Here is a 19,984-nt window from a genome sequence, read left to right as displayed (position 1 = left end):
ACCAACAGCTTCCTTTCCTAAGAAAGAAGAATGTTATTCTAAGACTTCTTTTAGAAAACTAATAGTACTTATTTCAAAATTGCCCTGCTAAGATTTTTTCAGAAGGGAGAGAAAGGAGTTTCAAAATTCTTTCGCTATAGTTAAAATGAGTTACGCATTAACATCAGACAGAAGTTTCTGAGGAAAGGCCCCTCAGTGCTTGTTTTGGATTGGCGAGTCTTTAACAATTCACTTCTAAGTGACTTCAATTAACAACAGTGTTATATGTGGCTGTATTTATATGAGAGAATAAATTGATCAAGTTGGAAGTGTTTTATAATATTAAGGATGGTGTATAAAAATCAATCGCACTTCTGTAAGGTGTCCCTAATGTCATTGGCTTTGATTAAACCATTCTAGGAGAAGATACAGCTGTATTAATTCCAACTGAAGTAATTGGCTCTTTTATGTTGCCTGCTTTTTATTATCCATTTACAGATCCAAAGACCAGCAAACTTTCTTTCAGTCTGTGTTCAACTATTTGAAACCACGTGCAAAGGGAGAACATGGAACAATTTTCTTCTATACCTCTTCTGTCTGGGTATTTATAATTCAGAGGAGCTTGTTAATAAAATGTATGATAGAAAAGTAAATGGCGTGTGACTTCCCAGATAGAAAGTGGGAAACAAACAAAACCCACATGAAAAGTGAGAAATTAAAAGCAGAATTCTGGAATAACTTTGTTTTTGTTCTTTGGTTTAATGGAAATGATGAAGTTCTAGTCATAAGAACCCAAAGTAAGCAGGAGCTGTAAAAATCTCAAGAAAAGAGGTCATACTGAGGAGAGCTCAAATCACTTCTAAGGATAACTTTTTATTTTTAAACATAGACTTGCCCAGGAAAGATGGCATTCTGATTTACAGGTTTGGGTGGCATCTAATAATGGCAGCCTACACCCACATAGTGATTTATCGTGTACAAAGAGCTATTTTCTTTGCGTTATCCACCTAGAACCATATAAGGAAGACAGGCATTATTATTACCATTTTACACATTGGAAAGTTGAAGTGCTGAAGAGGTTGAGTGGGACTAGCCCTTTTTATACACGATGGACTCCAAGTTTTCTAGCTCTGGCCAGGAATAGAGCCTGTTGGTATCATTATGCCTTGATTGAGATTAAATGACTTAGCATCGTGCTAGAAAATAAAGGTCTTTCCTGAGTATTTTAGAATTTAGAAGTGGGAATTCAGAATGAGTTACTATGTCTCAAGACTCTGATAATTTGTCTTAAAGTAGACCATTTAACTTTTAAAATGAAGTCAATTAATCATTCGTTATATAATGTGTGCTAAGTATTGGCAGCGAAGTAAGGATAGCGAAGAATACCAGCCTCAACTTAATTACAAAGAGAGTTAACTGCAATGCCTCCAATGATAAAAATAATTACCTTCGGTGACTATACAGAATAAAAAAGACTTTTATTCTCTTTAGGGCCATTCTTTACATTACCTGCCATGATGTCTCTTTACTCAAATCAATATATGTTTACCACATCCTCTGAAGGAACTACCACATTTTATTAGAGCCAATTGTTTTTATACAGAGTGAATTTGAAGTGACAATGTGTTTCATGTGGTATTCTCTCCCTCTTTCTTTTATTCACCCAAGGTGAAGCTGGGTGAAGATGCCCCCAATTCCAGTGTGGTACGTGTCTCCAGTCCTGAAGGAGGGGACAACAGTGAAAATGGTACCCAGAAGATAACTGATGGAACCGAGTGCCACCTTCTTGACTTTGCCAACCCTGAGCGCCCGCTGGTGGTCAACTTTGGCTCAGCCACTTGACCTCCTTTTACTAACCAGCTGCCAGCTTTCAGCAAACTGGTAGAAGAGTTCTCATCAGTGGCTGACTTCCTGTTGGTCTACATTGATGAGGCCCATCCTTCAGATGGTTGGGCAGTGCCTGGGGATTCTTCTTTGTCTTTTGAGGTGAAGAAGCACCAGAACCAGGAAGACCGATGTGCAGCAGCCCACCAGCTTCTGGAGCGTTTCTCCTTGCCGCCCCAGTGCCGTGTTGTGGCTGACCGCATGGACAATAATGCTAACGTAGCTTATGGAGTAGCCTTTGAACGTGTGTGTATTGTGCAGAGACAGAAAATTGCTTATCTGGGAGGAAAGGGCCCCTTCTTCTACAACCTTCAAGAAGTCCGGCGGTGGCTGGAGAAGAACTTCAACAAGAGATGAAATCTAGATTAGCTGTTTAAAGGTATGATTGTAATAGAGCTTTTTAAAAAAAATTATATATCTATATATATATATATATAAAGGGAAAGGAACTAAGAACTGAATCCACTATTTCAACTGAGTCTCATTGCTTCACTGAAAGACAGCGATTTACATGTCAGAAGAACGTAAACCTCTAACATCTCAATACTTCTTTACCACTCGAATGGCATTTGGCTAAATAGTAGCCCCATCACTTCTATTTCTTTAAAAAAAAAAAAAAAAGTCCTGACTGTAAAGATCCCAAGGTGGAGAGGAAGAAACACTGTTGATACAGCCGATGTGTGCTTTGGGACCCGAAGAAAAGACTTACCGGAATAACTACTATGTCAGAGAAACTACTGTCTTTGTTAGTATAAGGGATATCGCCTATGCTTTATTCCATATGGATAAAGCCCAACTAGAAAATTCCCAAATATTTACGTATAATGTGGCCTTGAACCCAGGCCATATGATTAGGACCTTGGTATTTAACATGTTAGAAAAGTTTCTGATGTTCTAGTTTCTAGTCATGTAGTGCTCTATGCCAGTCTAAATAAACCAGAACTCGCAGGTGTATTTGTAGATGTCAAGAATGATTCCCAGCTGTAAGGTTAGAATGACCATCTGAAATTTGAGGGTTACTTTCTAGGCAGGTGAAGAAAGCGCTAGAAGAAAATCGAGTTGACAAACTAGGAAAAAGAGGTAGAAAAATTAGAGGGCTTCATAGAGTTTCACCTTGAAGCTTTAGAGAGTAGGACTAATTTGTTTCCATAGAAATATGGAAACAAACACAAGGCCAGAAAAAGAGCTCAATTAAGAGTAGCATAGAGAATATACAATATACTTATCATATACTCCTAGATTGAGAGAGAAAGGGAATCAAAGGGGAAAAAAGAACACTCTTCAATATTTGTATTTATGAGGTTTTTTTGTGTGTGGAATGATTACCTTTTGAAACATGTTTGTGGTATGTATGTTTTCAGTGGGTGCATTATACACCATGATACCAATTAAAGGTAATATTGGTGGGACCAGCAGTGCTGGTCTGCTCCTCTCCATCCCTAAAATTATGATCAGGCCCTACTCATTCTTGGTCCTAGTCACTATAGGAGAGCTTTTTCAATGCTGAGCTCTTCAGCTCAAGATATATACATACATATGTATGTATACATGCGCGCGCGCACACACACACACACACACACACACATTTATTGTCAGATGCTGTGGCAGGTAGGCGCCCTAGCCATTCTGCTGCAGCACTGTTTTCCTCCCAAAGAAGGTAAAGTATAATGAATGATTGGTAGTACGAACAAACAAGGTTTCTTCACTTGTAAAATAAAGGAAAAGAAAGTTAATGTAAGATAATTTCCCATTAGGAATTTTGGAGGCCTTGATATAAGGCAATCCTCAGTAGTATGGAATTTAGTGAAATGGAATTCCCATTGACATTTGAATTTGGACTTGAGTCTTCCTTTGTTCCCATTAGCTGAGGTCTAGTAATCTAAAGCCTCTATAGTACATTAATATAATGTTATTTTAATATATATAGACGATATATCTTTATAAAATGAAGATACTATAGTTTTACCTATAAGTAATATAAATTTACCTATAAGTAAAATATCTAAAATATCATAACTTCTGAAAGAATAGACCTACAAATTTTCTATCATAATTTTTTTATTGTAAATTTAAAGATGCTATCAAATCACAGTATATGGTTGTATTTATATGTACAATCAAAGGTTCTTATGACCATTCCACTAATAATTGAATCATAAAATAAAACTAATAGAAAAAGATACCTAAAATTGAAAATATCTTCCTGAACTAGTTAGTTGCCTGAAATGTAAAAAAGTGGGACCTGAGTGCACAAGAACCAAAAGTCTATTTAAAAAAAAAAAAAAAAAACAGCAACAAAAAACCTGGAGCAACACAGTAGCCATATCACTAGTTCGTTTATTATTTAGATTTTAAACCACCATTTTAACCGATTTTTTTACACCAACATTTAAGTTTCTCAGTGCTTTAAATTCTACAAAACACACCCACAAAGAGACAAGGCAGATTTTGAAAACATGACGTTATCTAACGAATTTCTGGAAAACCACAATGAGAATAGTTTATTTTGGAGTCCTCAATTGTTGAATTCTATAACTCAAGGCTTATCAATGGGCCCCACTGATTTTTATCTACAAAATGGTGTTGAGATTTATGTGGTACATAAATGAATAACTAGTTGCAGCATACTCACTGTTGTTCTTAAAATTCCCCCTTGTACTACATGTATAATAATGGTACGGGATGTTAGAGAAGCTGGTTGGGGGATGAGATTTGGCTAAGGCAGTTAGTGCTAGCCATCTGGGGAAAATGATGATGAAAAATCAGCCAGTCGTGATATATTTTTAAAGAAAGAGAAAGTCGTGTGCATGCAATTCCTCTTCCTGAGGATAGCCCAATGGAGAAATGAAGCAGTGCAAGTAGACATACAAAGGCACAGGCTGAATATCAGGGAAAAAGATATGTTCAATAGAACATAGAAGAGTCACTGGAAGAAAGGCTATCGGGGGCCAATGGAGAAAGTGAATTGACAAAGCTCAGGAATCCTGCGATAATACAGAGTGGCTTGGTGTTATCAGAATTATGATAAGGCTGTAATTATGTAACCTATTTATCTCAACATAAACTTTTATAATTTCCTGTGATGTATCTTTTATGAACTTAACAAGAACTCATTATTTGAGATAGAGGGGAATCGATGCTTAGTTGATATGCTCAGAGAAATTATTAGATTGCCAATACCCATCCCATCTAGCCTGTCTTTTATAAAGTATGTTCCTTTGAATAATTGTAGTTCTTATTCTCACAAGATAAAAATTATATATATATATTTAAAATTTTATGTATAAAACTTTGAATTGCTCTTCTTAATACCTAAACATCTTTCCCCCCTGTGTTTACATGGAGCTATCAGTTTAGCCTTTTAAACTGAATTAGCTTGTCTATTAGTGAAATAGTTTCTGAGCAATTTTAGATATTATCATAATGTCTGGATTCTCTCAAACAGATAGTGTTTGAAAGACTTATGTCTTAGAATTAATCAAAGCTTACTTTATTTTATTGCTTAGAGAAAATATTAGTGGTATCAACAATGACTCTCTTAAATGGGCATGAATGAAATATCTGCAGTAATGTAGGTGTTCGATACAGACATTAAAATATAACTGACCTCCTTAGGAGCAGATTAGTCACTCTGTTCTTGCTTTGTATAGCTAAAGTGACAGTTATTTAACCTCTATGACCGTTTATATTTATGTTTTAGATCTCTGGTCCTGTGTCTTCACCTTGTTTATAGAATATACCCCTGATTTTTGGTAATATCAACTTCTAAATGGCCTAATGATTTAAATTCTGCCATTAACAAGGCATGCCTATTCTATGATCAAGGAGAAAAGACTGCTGTCTTTCATGTTGCCTGAATATATTTCACTATCTGAGCTCTTGAATAAAAATGATGAAGTATGGTGAGGTCATGCATGGGTACTGCCTTGCTGCGTAAAATACCAGAGGGGTAGGTTAAAGACAATGTCTAGGCCTTTGAGTAAATTCCCAGCTGGATACAAGGTAACCTCAACATGCCCTATGAGCTATATCTATAGCAAGAAGATTGCACTGATGTATATCCCATTCTGTAAATCTTAAGAGGATAAACCTGGCCATTTATTCCACCTCACGTCTGACTAATGGTTTGGCAAAGAAGCTTAATTAGAATCACATGACCATTGCAAAGGAAAAAAATGTGGACACTGACTTCTGTCCCATTGAAAAATTAACGAAAACTATTACCAGCACTGAAAGCTTTTCGCAACATGCCCAGTGTCATATCTCTCAACAGTGGAGATTAGCAATGAGGCTTTTCATTCCAAAGCTTAAAAAAGAAGATATTGCCAAAAATCAGAGCTAGTGTTTTATTCCATCCTCATCCCTACTTCCTCCTTTATCTATTAAAAATAGAAGCTAAATCCAGCCTTTATATGTACATCTAGAATGGGGCATAAATACTAACCTCTGCTTGCTGATCAGCGTTCTCTTGGTAGTATCCCAAGGACCTCTATGAAATAAGTGGGCAGAGCCTGGGGGAGTCAGGAAGCTCTAACTGGGAAGAACTGGGCTCTGTGGGTTTGGTCTACTGATTTCGGAAGATTTGAACAGAAACTTCTCACTAGTGGAGGAGAGCTGAATGCCATCGAGTGACTTTAGGATGAGCCAAATATTGATCTACTTCCTAATGCCTTACCTTCTAGGCAGCACCAGCAGCAAGGTCTCAGAGCTTAGAGATCCAGCTCTGTTCCACAGTGAGTCTGAACTGATGGAAAGCAAACATGTACAGACATCCAAACAAGGCTACTCACGCAGGTTGGGGCTTGCTGCCTGTCTAGGCAGCAGCAACAGAGCTCCAGGGAGTTTGTTTAATATTTACTGAGGAGATTTCGAAGACCCAGGAGATGTTTAATGAAGTCACTATTTTGGCTCAAAATTCCCTTTACCCCTCGAAAAGCAAACAGGTAAACACATAAATGAAAGAAGCCACAGAAAGGGGTGGGAAATAAATAAAATTCTCTCGAGACTTCTCTAGACCACGTCACTGGTCAGTGTGGTTTTTATGTGTTAGATTTGGAGGATGTGAAAACATAAGTATCCAATACTTTATAACCAAAGCAATTACAAGATATTGGGTAGGGAACGTTGGCCAGTTTTGTTTAGTTTTGCATCACATTTTCACCAGACTCCATCACTAGCCCAAGCAATTGGGCCCTCGAAGAGGAAGACTGGGATGTGCAGAGGTTACCAGTGTGCGAATGAAAACTGCTGACGAAAGAGTCATCGACTCAGTTAGTGGTTGGATGTAGTCACATTAGTTTACCTCTGCTCATTTTTGTCTTCCTAGCAAGGAGAATATTCGGGGCATGATGCTATGAGGCCTGGGTAAATGTGGTGAGAATGCATGTGTGTATATCTCTGCTTTTTGGTTGCAGAAACAAATGCTTTGGAGATTATCAGTAGAAAGAGTGTTGTTATATTGGTGCTGAGTGGTATGTGTGCTTTTACAATTTGTTCTTGTATTTTAGTGAACTTTGAATAAAAGAATAAAGTTACTCTTTGGTTCTATTTGTTTATTTTTGAATTACTCTCTAGACCTTGCCCTTGGCTAGAACACATTCATAGTTGACAAGGGAAAGAGAATCCATCATTCTAATATTTATTCCTTGGTATTTGTGGGCAAAGTCACCAGCGATGCCAGGTTATTTTAATCTCCTGCTGTGTGCCAGAGTCTTCAAGGAAATCAAGACAAGTTAAAAGAAAATCTTCTGATATTTTCCATATTTATGAATAAGTTGCACACAGAATTCATGGAAAGGAGACTGTTAGAGAGACTGTGGAGAAACTTTTACTTGGTTATATTTACACCCAGGTTTTCTAAGTGCAAAAAATAAACCTTCCAGGAAGTTGGTTAGAGCAATACATATACACGCATACTTAAAACACATACACTGTGCATATGTATGTATGTGTGTATGAGTATATAATACACACCCACACACGCACACACATATATGTATAAAATTTGTCATATGATCGTCAGTACTGTAACATAGAATAAAAAAACTCAACACCTGAATGCATTTATATCAAGCACTTTCCACTATGAGAAGGTATAAATGATCTGAATGGTTTAGAGAGGCAGTGGCCTATTAATGTCAAGGAATATGTTTGCAGCAGGGTGAAATATGAGCGTTTTGTTCCTGAAAACAGGTGACTTAACCAAAGTAGTAGTATCTCTTGAGACTCTTGCTCACGGTACCTACACATAATCATTTCATTAACATTTGTAGTATCTTAAATAATATTCCGGAATTTTACTGAAAATTTAAAGAATCATTACTTTGATAACAGTTGATTGAGTTTCTATTCTTTGCAGGGTGCACTTCGTGCTAGGTGCAGTGGGAGATGCAAAAGCAGTAAAACTAAACTCACAAAGACATGACTTCCTCAAGGAACCTGTCACGGACTCATCAAGACTCTGCAAGTGACAAACTCAAATTAGTCTACAAACAAAACAAAATGAAACAAAACAAAACAAAAAATTTATTGGCTGATATAACCAACCCTGGAAATGATTGGGATGAAATTCGCCTCAGGGACAGCTGGATGCAGGGCCTTAGAAACTTATTAGCGTTTGCTAGGTCTTTTGTCTCTTCTCTTTTCTGGGTGTCAATTTTTTGGTTCAGACTAGTTGCTCCTTATGTTGGGCGACCTGGCTGGGGGAAGCCTCTCCTCGCTTACATTCTCATTATTAGATGTCTCAGATTGAGTTTGACCCTGCCCACAGGGAAGGACTTGAACTGGATCGACTTGTGTCACACACCACACCCACTCTGTTGCCATGGGAGTAAGGTATGTTACCAGAAGAAAGAGCAAGAAGTGCTGGGAATGCACAAAGGTATCAGAAGTTAACTTAATGGTCATTATTACTATTTTTTTATTGAGGTAATATTGGTTAATAACATTATATAAATTTCAAGTGTACGACCTAATTCGATATCTGTATTGCATGCTCACCACCAAACATCCAGTTTGCTTTCATTAGCGTATATTCGATCACCTTTACCCAGTTTGCTCTCCTCCAACCCCTTTTCCCTCTGGTAACCATCGCTCTATTGTCTGTATCCATGAGTTTGGGTTTTTTAAATTTATTTTGTTAGTTCGTTTGTTATTTTTTTTTGTTTTATATTCTACATATTTGTGAAATCATGTTATTTTGTCTTTTTCTCTCTGACTTATTTCACTTAGCATAATACCCTCAAGATCCATCCATGTTGTTGCAAATGTCAATTTTTCATCTTTTTTCATTGCTGCGTGGTATTCCAGTGTGTGTGTGCGTGTGTGTGTGTGTGTGCGTGCGTGCGTGTGTGTGTGCGTGCGTGCGTGTGTGTGTGTGTGTGCGTGTGTGTGTGCGCGTGTGTGTACCATATCTCTTTTTATTCATTCATCCATCGATGGACACTTAAGTTGTTCTCATATCTTGGCTATTGTAAATAATGCTGCGATGAATGTAAGAGTCCATATATCTTTTTGAATTAGTTTTCGTACTCTATGGATAAATACCCAAAAGAAGAATTGCTGGATCATATGGTCGTTCTATTCTTAACTTTTTAATCAACCTGCATACTGTATTTTATAGTGTCTGCACCAATTTATAGTCCAACGAACAGAAAAAAGGGTTCCCTTTTTCCACATCTTCTTCGACACTTCTTATTTCTTGTCATTTTGATAATAGCCATTCTAACAGATGTGACGTGATATTTCACTGTGGTTTTGATTTGCATTTTTCTAATAATTAGTAGTGTTGAACATCTTTTCGTATGCCTGTTGGCCATCTGTGTGTCCTCCTTGGAAAAATATCTATTCGGATTCTGTGAATCGCCCTTATTTTTAGTTTTCCTAATAATAAAGGTTAAATAAGAATACAAGAGTGTCTCAGAAAATGGTTGGATATTACAATTGATAAGAAAGAAATTCAGTGAAAAGAAGGACCCTGTGGATAGAACTCTCAGAGGAGACTTTGTGGAGTTTAAAAGGACTTAAATTGACCTAAGAAGATGGGCAAGATTTAGAGAGAGAAGATGGACTGTTTTCCACTTGGTAAATCAATATGTATTTACTAAGTGTCTGTGAGTTGTGACTAAAAAGGCCAAAAAAGTCAAAAAGTAAGACTCTAAATATGTCCATCATCCTTAGAAAGGAGAATTCAATTCAACTCTGTAAAAGCTGAGAGAACTGAGGATGGGAGCCATGTTTTATATTTCTTTGTATTTCTTCCTCTTTCAGGTGAGCAAATATTTAACTAAAATACAATCACTAATGAATGTTATAAGCTCCTATTAAGTCATAAATGAAGCACTAGCTATCAAAACACTACATTCAGTGGGCATATATACAAATGGTATAAAATATGGCTTCCCATACTGTAAGTGTTTACAGTCTAGTTGGTAAATGAAAAATCTAAACATGATAATATCTAACGTACCAGATATAACCTCCAAATGTACTGAGCTTTAAAGTCTTGAAGTTTTGCAATTTAACACCATCTAAAAAGAATCTGTAAAAGAAACTGGAGGGGGAAAGGAAACATAGAAAAGGGTATTTTAAAAATAAGAGGGTCTTCCAGCCAGCAATGAGCTTTTAAAGATATTCCAGGAAAAATTGTAATAAAGTTCCTAAGTATAATTCATTGTACTGGGGCATTTTGCAAAGGCATTCAGAATCTGTTTTCAAATTTCACATAAGTGAGAATTCACTGTGGCTTAGTCATCTTAGTCCTAGATTTGTGCCATAGACAAAAGGAAGATATACTAGAGTAAGAAGCAAAGAATAAATCTCCAACATACCCTAGTGCAAAAACTTGAAAACTTTAAATCAGGAAAATGCAAGGTCTGTTTTCGTGAAGTTAATGAAATGTCCTGACTGAGCTTGCACATCTAGCCATTGGGAATTCAAGGCATCAACCTGCAGGAACCAAGGCTGGCTAGAGCATCGCTACAGTCTGGCTCCCCATGGAGCACATGCTGACGTGTGTACCTCATAGCTTAAATATCCAGAGGGAACGATACTGGGTCTTGCAGCTACCCAGGTCTTCCAGAGATAGTGACAGAGATTCCAGGAACCTCATGATAAATTGTGGCCATTCTAACTGGCCCAAATCAAGGAGATTGTATTCAGAGAATGCTAGGTATCCAGGAGCCCACCCACTCCCATTCCTGCTTCAGAAAAGGGCCTTTTAACTTCTGTTTTCTCTTTGGTCTTTGCCGTCCCCTTCATATTTTCCCTCTCCCTTAAAAAAAGATAAGAACTTTAGCTTACGCAGTGAGCATGGAGATGAGATAGGACGAAGTGGATTGTATAGTTGATAAAGTCTATGTAATTCCTGCAAAAATCTTGGTTTATACCTTTTAGACAACACATGTGAGGCAAGTTAGATAATTTATTAAAATGTGTGCTAACCACAGGCCTAGACATCCTCATAGATGGCATCTTCACTTTAATTCTGCAGGATAGTTATTTATCTGCTTTAGCCACCGAGTTTTCATTGTTTTTTATGTTTCTGCTCATCCCCACTTCATAGTTTACCTTTGTTATTTTAACTGTTTGAGGTTTAGGTGCTATACCAATTCTAATGCGAGAAGGAGTGCATTGTAAATGTTCAACGTACTAAAGTTTCTTTAAAGTGAAGAAAATCCTAAGGGAAATTTTAGCAATTCCCACCCTCTTATGGTACTAGGGGAATCCAATCCCCCATTTCCAACAGTCATCATCCTGTGGAGACAAACCTTCCCTGCTTTTGTAATAGTTACACTTTCCTTCATCAAACCTAACATTGATTATTTCTTTCTGTTAACTCCACTAATGACTCTATCCACTTAAGTGCGCTTCTTATTATACTTTAAGAATGTATGAGTATAAGCTATTATATGTTATAATGACTGAAATCCCTTAAATTTGTTCTTTACCACTATTTCTTATGGAAAAAATCTCTTTTGGCATATGTGTTCTCAGTTTGTGCACATTTCTTAAAAGCACTTCCCTTGGGTACATCGAGGAATGTCCACTTATTTTTTGCAAAGTTCAAAGTTCTAGCCTGCATCCACTTCTCCCTCCATTCTGGTGTCAGGGCTTCCATACAGATTGGTGAGTGCTATCAGGCCCACATTTTAGTTAAATCTTTAGAAGATTTGTCATTTTCTATTGCATGTCGACGTATCTATAAATATTACTACTAACAATCTATGTAGTTCATTCTATGGCATAAAATAGTTACTTTCTAAACTCTAGAGGAAAAAGAATTCTCTTCATATAATTAAAGAGAGAGATAGGTTGAACCCCGATTGGATTGGCAATCTCCAACCTAGTGACCCGGTAGAATAGAACAGGTATATTCCTACTGTGTGTACCATGATTATGGAAAAAACATCAAGACATACTCAGGTTAGGGCTATTTCTATTTCTTGATGATTCAGGTACAACTAGTTACACCTGTAGCCCAGAAACACAAAACATGTTTGTGTGCTGGTTTTGTGTAGAGCTGGAAGGCCTCCAAGTAACATGCAAGTGGCAATAATCCCTTGAGTGATATGTTGCTTCACTGGCTTCTTAGTCACTCTTTGGAAACAGCCTTCTAAGGTCACCAGTGACCTCCTTCTAATCTAGACAAGTCCAGAGCGGTCCTCACTCTCTGTACTTCACAGCATTTGAGACTTATAAAACTTACAGCTTCTTCTCTTCTCTTTTACTCTTCCCTCTTCCCATTTAGTCTGTTTAAAGTGGATGTTCCTATAGGATTACTCCTATGTATTGTTTTTCTCTCTTGTAGTCTTTCTGAAATAAGGAGAGAGAAAATGTCATTGCAAATTGTACAAGTTTTAATCAGCATTAAGTTTGCCTGTGAGGAGTAGAGACCTAAATTAATAATGACTTTTAAGTCATTATTAAGATAAGCTTACTCTCATATAAAAGATCTGGGGTAGGCAATCTCCAGCAGGTATAGAAGCTTTATGTCATGATGTACTTAGAGATCTAGGCTCCTTCCAGCTTTCTGCTCCACCTTCGTGATGTTGTATAGTTCTTGTATACCCATATCCCAGGCAGAAGTGTAGAAAAAGAAAAAGAGGGACAACGTATATGGCTACCAGCTGTCTTTTAAGGAGATTTGTCAAAACCGCATTATGGACATTTCTACTTACACCTCATCGGCCAGAACTTTCGTCACAAGATAACCCTACCTGCAAAGGATATTAGAAAATGTGGTCTTTATTCCGATCAAACATATGCCCATCCGAAAATTCTATTACTGTAGAAGAAGAGAAAAACATATTTGTAAAGACATTGTCCTTTCTTTTCTTCTAGCAGTTTTCATATTTGCTTTTCATAAGTATGTGTTTTACTCACCTGGAGCTAATTTGATTTATGGCATTAAGAAATCTAATTTTACTTTACTTTCCTATCAGATCATTAATTATTGCAGTATCCTTTATTTCTCTTCTCCCAATAATCTAAAATGCCAGTTCTGATAAGTTTCCATATATGCATGGATCTGTTCCTATGCTCTCTATTCTGGATTTTGCTTGTCTATTTATCTTTCTCTAAACCAATACCATACTAAATCTTTATTATTAGGTTGAAGCCTGAGAAGTTATCAATATTTGTTTTTGGCACACAATAAGGTCAGTTCATATGATTCAAAACTTATTAGTTTTCTAATAAGTACCATTATTTCAAATACCTCCTCCTACATTCCTCACACATACTTTTCTTCCTAAGGAGCATTTTGGTTATTTTTGACACTTTACTTTTTCATATTAATTTTAGAATCAGTTTTCCAAGTTCCAATAAAGAACATTTTTATCACTTTAAGTGGAATTTTGTTGAATATAGATTATTTTGTGGGATAATGACATTTATATGGTATCACATCTTCTATCCATGAATATCGTATATTTTTTCATTTATTTAAATATTTTTTAATGATTTTCAATGAATTTTTGTAATTTTATCAGTAAATATCTCACACATATTCTGACATGTTATTTTGGTGCAATATTTTACTTTTATCTTTTTCAAATTGCTATCATTTTATATAGACTTTGTTCATTTATTTTTACTTACATACTGATCAATTTATTTGCTTACCAGTCAGTCTTTCATGAATACCAGGTCTACATCATGAGATGAGTTTCTTTTGTCGCAAAGTCGATTCTTTAGATTTTCTTTTAATGAGGGTGCGTTGGTAGTAAACTTTTTCTTTTCTTTTTTTATTTGCAAATATATATGTTTTTTACTCATTCTTAAATTAAAGTTTAGGCAGGGAGATAACTATAGATAACATTTATAAGATATTATTCTACAGTGGTTTTTTTTTGATGTTGCTGTTGAGAATCTGTTGTTACTCATTCGTATGTATTTTTTTCTTTCTCTCTAGCTGCATTTTAGATTTCTTTTTGTCATATGCATTTTGAAATTGCATTAACATGTACTGATATGGAGATATTCTTTTATTTACTCTTACTGATTTTGTGCTTCCTGAATTGAAGATACATGCCTTTCAGAGAGTCTAAAAAATTCAAATTAATTCTTTAAATATCAATTCTTCTCCATTTCTTTATTTTGTCCTTTGTTAAATCCAAATAGATGTATGTGTGTCCTTCTAATCTCCAAGTCTATTATACTTTTTAAAAAAATTTCTAGGGTACTGCATATTTTTGGTTTCTTCAGATCTCTCTTAAAAGTTTTTTTAATTCTCTCTTCAGCTGTATCTAATCTGTTGTTTAACCAATTTATTGAATTTTGAAGTTCAAAATTTATTAACTTATGAAAGTTTTTTTTGAGTTTTTTTTTTTTCCCAAATGCTCCCGGTTATTTCTTGTAAGTACCATGTTCTATGTTCCTATTTTTCAATCTCTCTTCTTCCCCAAAACTTTTAAGGCAAATTTTAAGAAAATTTGTATCTTATTATTCCAACATCAGAGACCTTAGTTTTTTTCTGACTCTCGTTGCTAGTGCATTGTTTACTTGTATTTTTGACAATTTTATATTATATTCTTCCTTTGGCTGATATTAATTTACGGAGATTGTGAGGAATCAAGGTTTCTCTACACAGGTTCTGTGTTTTCTTCTGTCAGGTGTCCGGGGCTGCTCATAACCTAGAAGTACTTAAAAATTAATTTTGCTTGCAGTTTACTAGAATGCAAAGGTAACAAATGTTCAAGTCTCTAACCTATGTGAAGGCAGGCTTGGCATTATAAATTTCCAGAGAAAACTCATTTTTCCTTTCTAAAGCAAACTGGTTTTTCTAAAGCAAACTGGTTCTTCTGTTGCTCTCTTTCCCAGTGGATGACATTTTTTCTCCCTTACATTTTTATTGTGGAAATATCCCTTCGAGTAACCCAAATCTCTGCAAGAGTCTCGGATTTGACTTATTACTGTGACCCAGACTGAGATCTTTCTCGCCCTTCCTGGTCTTGACCTGAGCACCTAAATTCCTGCTGTCAGGAAATGCCCTGGGCTGTTTGTGACTTCAACATTTGTTTACACGCAGTTTCAGGCTCTTTTAAGCAGGTTCTTCTTCTTCCTCTCCCTCCCTCTCTTTCTCCTCCTCCTCCTCCTCCTCCTCCTCCTCCTCCTCCTCCCTTTCAACCTGTGAATTTCTCTTTCTTTTTTGGTTATCTATGCATTTTGAAGTCTATTTGTTTTTTCCTGAATTTCTCAGCATTTGTAGTAAAAGACTTTTCTGGAATATGTAACAGAACTTGCTGCTATTCATTCCTATGGAAAGTTATCTATTTTAATGATTATTACCATCAACTCTATGCTAATGACAGTGAATCCCAAATCTGTATCTTCAGACCTAAAATTTCATCTGCTTTGTATTTCCCATGGGCATTTCTTAATATGAACTAGCAACTTGAATATTTCATTAGCTATTAAAGTTCAAGGTGTCCAAAGTGGACTTTATCTTATTCCACAAATTAATTCTCCTTGCAGTACCCTGAGATTCTCTCCTCCTCTTGACTCTTTAGTTACTACCTATTCCTCAAGATTTATTGTCCTCTTGAATTGTGCCTGGAATCTTCTAACCCACTGTTTTCCTCTAATTTTTAGATCCTATTACATTTATTTCTTATTTTTTCAGGTAAAATAATAAAACAACATGTAGCTAAGCATGAACTATTTTCTAGCTCCCTTAATCTCCACTTTTAATGAATATTTAATATAGGAAAGTAAATATCATATAGTAATCTTTCTATCCTCCCAGTGATAGATATAATGCCTGATTCGTAGTTAGTGTTCACTACATGTTTATTGAACTTAAATTTTGTAGAGAGAGGACTGTTTCTTGAGCAAAAAAAGGAAAAATATATATATATATATTAATTCCTCCTACATCTGCCACCAATGCAGTGAAGTCTCTGATTCAACATGCATATTTAGAAGACAATTACTCTATGACTTGATGGGTGATGGGGAACCTTTCCATCCAATATAAATATTCTTGAATCATAGAGAAATCTTAAAATTCAGCTTCAAAGAAAGAAGCAAATTGTTGGTTAGAATAGGGATCATTAAAAGTTAATATTTTTACCTAGTTCCAGAAAAATTTTTTTAACATTTGATTCATTGATTTGTGGCCTTATTTAGCCCTCTGATTCTAATTTGCCATTAATAATAATGAGCTTTAAAAATCATAGGTTATATGTGTTTTATTTGCTGAACTATTTCTATGAACTAGGATAAAGAAAGTCTGCTTTTAGATTTGGAGAAACACACATTTAGATTATTTACTGTTGGAGATTCTGTTATAGATAGTACTTATAACTAGGTAGAGATCTTGACTTATTTATTCTTTTTATTCCCAATACAGTTCTTCGAACATGGTAGATGCTCAATAAATATTTGTTGAATAAATGAATAAAAATGGTGTATTTTAAGGTTAATATAGGACTAATGATTTTGTTTAGACAAGCTAGACATTGTACAGTATCCTATTTTAAGAACTACATTGATATATCGTCATTTAATTAAATTATCATCCCTTAAAGGATTTATTTATCATTCAATAAGGCAATTTACTAATGCAAATAGAGAAGAGGGGAGGTGTCAGGGAACATGAGAACAACAGATAGGTGTTTTAAAATACACTTCACTTTTTAAGTACCAAATAATGTAATTTCATCAGTGGTCCTTATAGCATTATAAAGTTTGTCAACAAACAGGCTGGTGGCCTGAGTGGTCTGAATACCTAGATTCTTGTTGTATGTAACCAGCTATGTAACATTGAGTGATAATCACCTTTCTGGTCCAGTTTCTTTATTCTAAATTAAGAGGCTGGCTTAATTTTGCCAAGGTCCTTTCCAGCTTGAAATTCCTATATTTTATACTTACTCCACATGTGTTGTATATTCCAAACTCACTGGTCCACAGTTGGAGGCACCAGCTAGCCATCTCTGCTGCTACTCAGCCTGAGAAGGTACTTTTCGTGTAGAAATGCAAATCTGGTATGATCAAACTTTTATGATTTTTAAAAAGAAACCAGAAATCTGAATTTTTGTGTAAAATGTCAAACTTCTATATATTGGCCACAAAGTCCAACAGCTTTAAAACTCTGTTTAATTCAAACTAAACACAACAACTGATTGGTTTTGAAACATGGGCTGCTAATTTATGTTTTAAAGGATTTTTTTTCTGTTATTACCATGTTTAATAACAACTTTTCTTGTCAGTGAACAGTAGTTGCTACATATTATTTTTCTGCTGCTTCCACAAAGGATAGTTCTAGTCCAGTAGAGTTGGATCATAATACGCGTATGTTCAGTGATCTAGGATGACTTTGTGGTTATGTCATAAGGAAATACTTTATCTTCATCAAATTTCACTTCAGATTTCCGAAGTATGATGTGGCTAGCTATTTCAAGTAGGTCCTAATCAGATAATTGTCACATTATTTGGGAGAAGAGAGGTACTACAGCCATTGGTTTAGCAAAAAACTTAGAGTCTATGTCCCGTTTTTGAGCAAAGGGAGAGGACAGAAAGTAGGCTCAGTGAGGGAGGAATGCTGTTTTATATCTAACCCAATTATATTTCTTCTATGAGTTTTATGCCCGGTGAGGTTATCTAAACTTAATTAAAATTTAATTGATTCAGAATGCTGTGGCAGAAAAATCACATGGACATTGGAGTCCAACTAGGGTGTGAACCTAATTTCAGTTTTTAATCTTATCTACTTCAGATACCTCTTCTACAAAAAAAGGAAAACAATACTTATCTCTGATACTTGTTGTGAGGAATAGAAATAACACATGTACTGATATGGGGTGTGTGATAAATAATAATCAAACTTAAATCTTTTGAAGTACTTCTTATGTGAAAATTCCTGTTTGTGCCCTACAGAGGAAATAAATATAAACAAAGAATTATTCTTGCTCCCAAAGAGTGAATGTTCTAATTGAGGAAATAAAGTATAACCATATATGGCTATCGCTCAGGGTAGACGCTAATGTATATTAACAGAGAACATGAGAGCACATGTAAGAGCTCCTTTATGAACACTTTTATTATACTCCTCATTGAAAGTTCCTTGTCTTAATTATTTCAGTAGGAAGAGGTAAATTGAGAAGAGGTGCTAGGAATGACCTTCCAGGAGAAGGAAATAGCATAAGAAAAAGCATATTTTCCAGAAAGCAGAGGACATATAGTGAAGACATGAATAGAAAATATAATAGGAATAAAAAAGAGAAAATGTTGGAAACCGAGTTTTTGGACAGATGGTGCCATTAGCAGAGATCTTCAACTCCCCCATCACCAGATTACAATATAAATAGCCAAAGTCATGCAAACATGTGGGAAAACAAGAAATTATGAAATCTACTTTCTAAAAATGTAAAGAAATTTCAGCTAGATAAAGTTAAAAAAAAGAAAGAAAGAAGAAAAGAGAAGATTAAATAAAGCATAGAAGAGTCATCTAAAACTTTTCCTCCTGTAAAGAGCAAGTGCTCTGTGCTTGGGAAAGTAGAGATTAAAGGAGACTCTGGTAACAGTATTGATGGTACTTTAATTCAGAGACGTGGCAGGCCTGGGGTAAGAAGTAACAAGAAGCAAAAATTAGAGGACCGAAAGTTTTTATCACGGAGAAACAGGAAATTCATTGAGCTTCTCTTGTTCTAGTAAAGGCCAAGTAGGATCGAATCTTTCTTTACTTATGAGGACATGTAAATAAGGAATATCGCCAAACACATAAAAATGATGCTATCTTTAAAAAGATAAGGCCACTTTTTCATGAGTAGAAGAAGAAATTAGAAGAGTTCTCATTTCTATTATTCACATGATTAAAGAAGTGACAGCTATGAAAATTGAGCAGGCAGTTGTGAAAAAAAATATTAAGATTTCCTGGGAAATCTTAAAAAATACTTAATTAAAAGAAGGCAATGAAATGTTGACTGAATACACTGAAAACTGAAAAATGATATTTGAAACTTTGAAAACATCTCCAAAAATCTGTGAGATAAAAAATGTAATTCTTAAGAGAAAAAAAAAATTCAACACAGATTTAGGAAAAAATCTACACATAGTAGAATGGAAATCAGGAATGGAATGAAATAACAGAAAGAATAAGTAAAGAAGTAATGAAATAACAGAAAGAATAAGTAAAGAAGTAAAAGAAATTGTTTTGACTGAAGAAAGAGTTTTTGAAAGTCTTTGAAAGGCTTCACCAATTGTCAGGAAAGTTTAATAAAAATATACCAACACCTAGATATAACTTGAATTTTTTAAAATAAAAGATGAAAAAATAAACTTAAAAGCATAGAAGCTAATTGAAACAAGTTGGGTAAAAAACAACTATGGGCTGGCATCATACTTCTCCAAAATACTAAAAACAATAAGAATGGAGAAAGAGCAAAAAGGTTTTGGATTCTAAATTACTGTCACACAAGAATTGTAAACTCAGCAAAATTGTCATTACTGTGTTTGCAAAAGATATTTCGGATTTGCAGAGGCAAGAAGAGTATGTCATCACTGTGCCCTCTTGAAAAAAAAAAATTCCTTGAATACACATCCTGGGAAGACAATTGCCAGTTTAAAAAAAATAGTAAATTCAAGAATAAGAAAGTCATAGCTTAAAAACATATATTTGTTT

General features: G+C 35.3%; 1 protein-coding gene across 3 annotated transcripts in view; it reads left to right on the top strand.

The window, feature by feature from the left end:
• The window catches only part of DIO2 (iodothyronine deiodinase 2), a 173,013-nt gene extending 170,196 nt beyond the window's left edge, over positions 1 to 2,817 (top strand). For 2 of the 3 annotated variants that reach the window (XM_023528824.1, XM_011357092.2), the window contains exon 4: positions 1,648 to 2,817. In XM_023528824.1, coding sequence (XP_023384592.1) covers positions 1,648 to 2,232 — 585 coding nt within the window. In that variant the 3' untranslated portion in view covers positions 2,233 to 2,817. The remainder of the gene's footprint in view (positions 1 to 1,647) is intronic. The other variant, XM_023528825.1, reaches the window with a different exon arrangement.
• Positions 2,818 to 19,984: the final 17,167 nt, after the last annotated feature.

Source organism: Pteropus vampyrus, unplaced genomic scaffold (genome assembly GCF_000151845.1).
Source record: "Pteropus vampyrus isolate Shadow unplaced genomic scaffold, Pvam_2.0 Scaffold32, whole genome shotgun sequence".
Lineage (NCBI taxonomy): Eukaryota > Metazoa > Chordata > Mammalia > Chiroptera > Pteropodidae > Pteropus > Pteropus vampyrus.
This window is presented reverse-complemented; position numbering and strand designations above follow the sequence as displayed.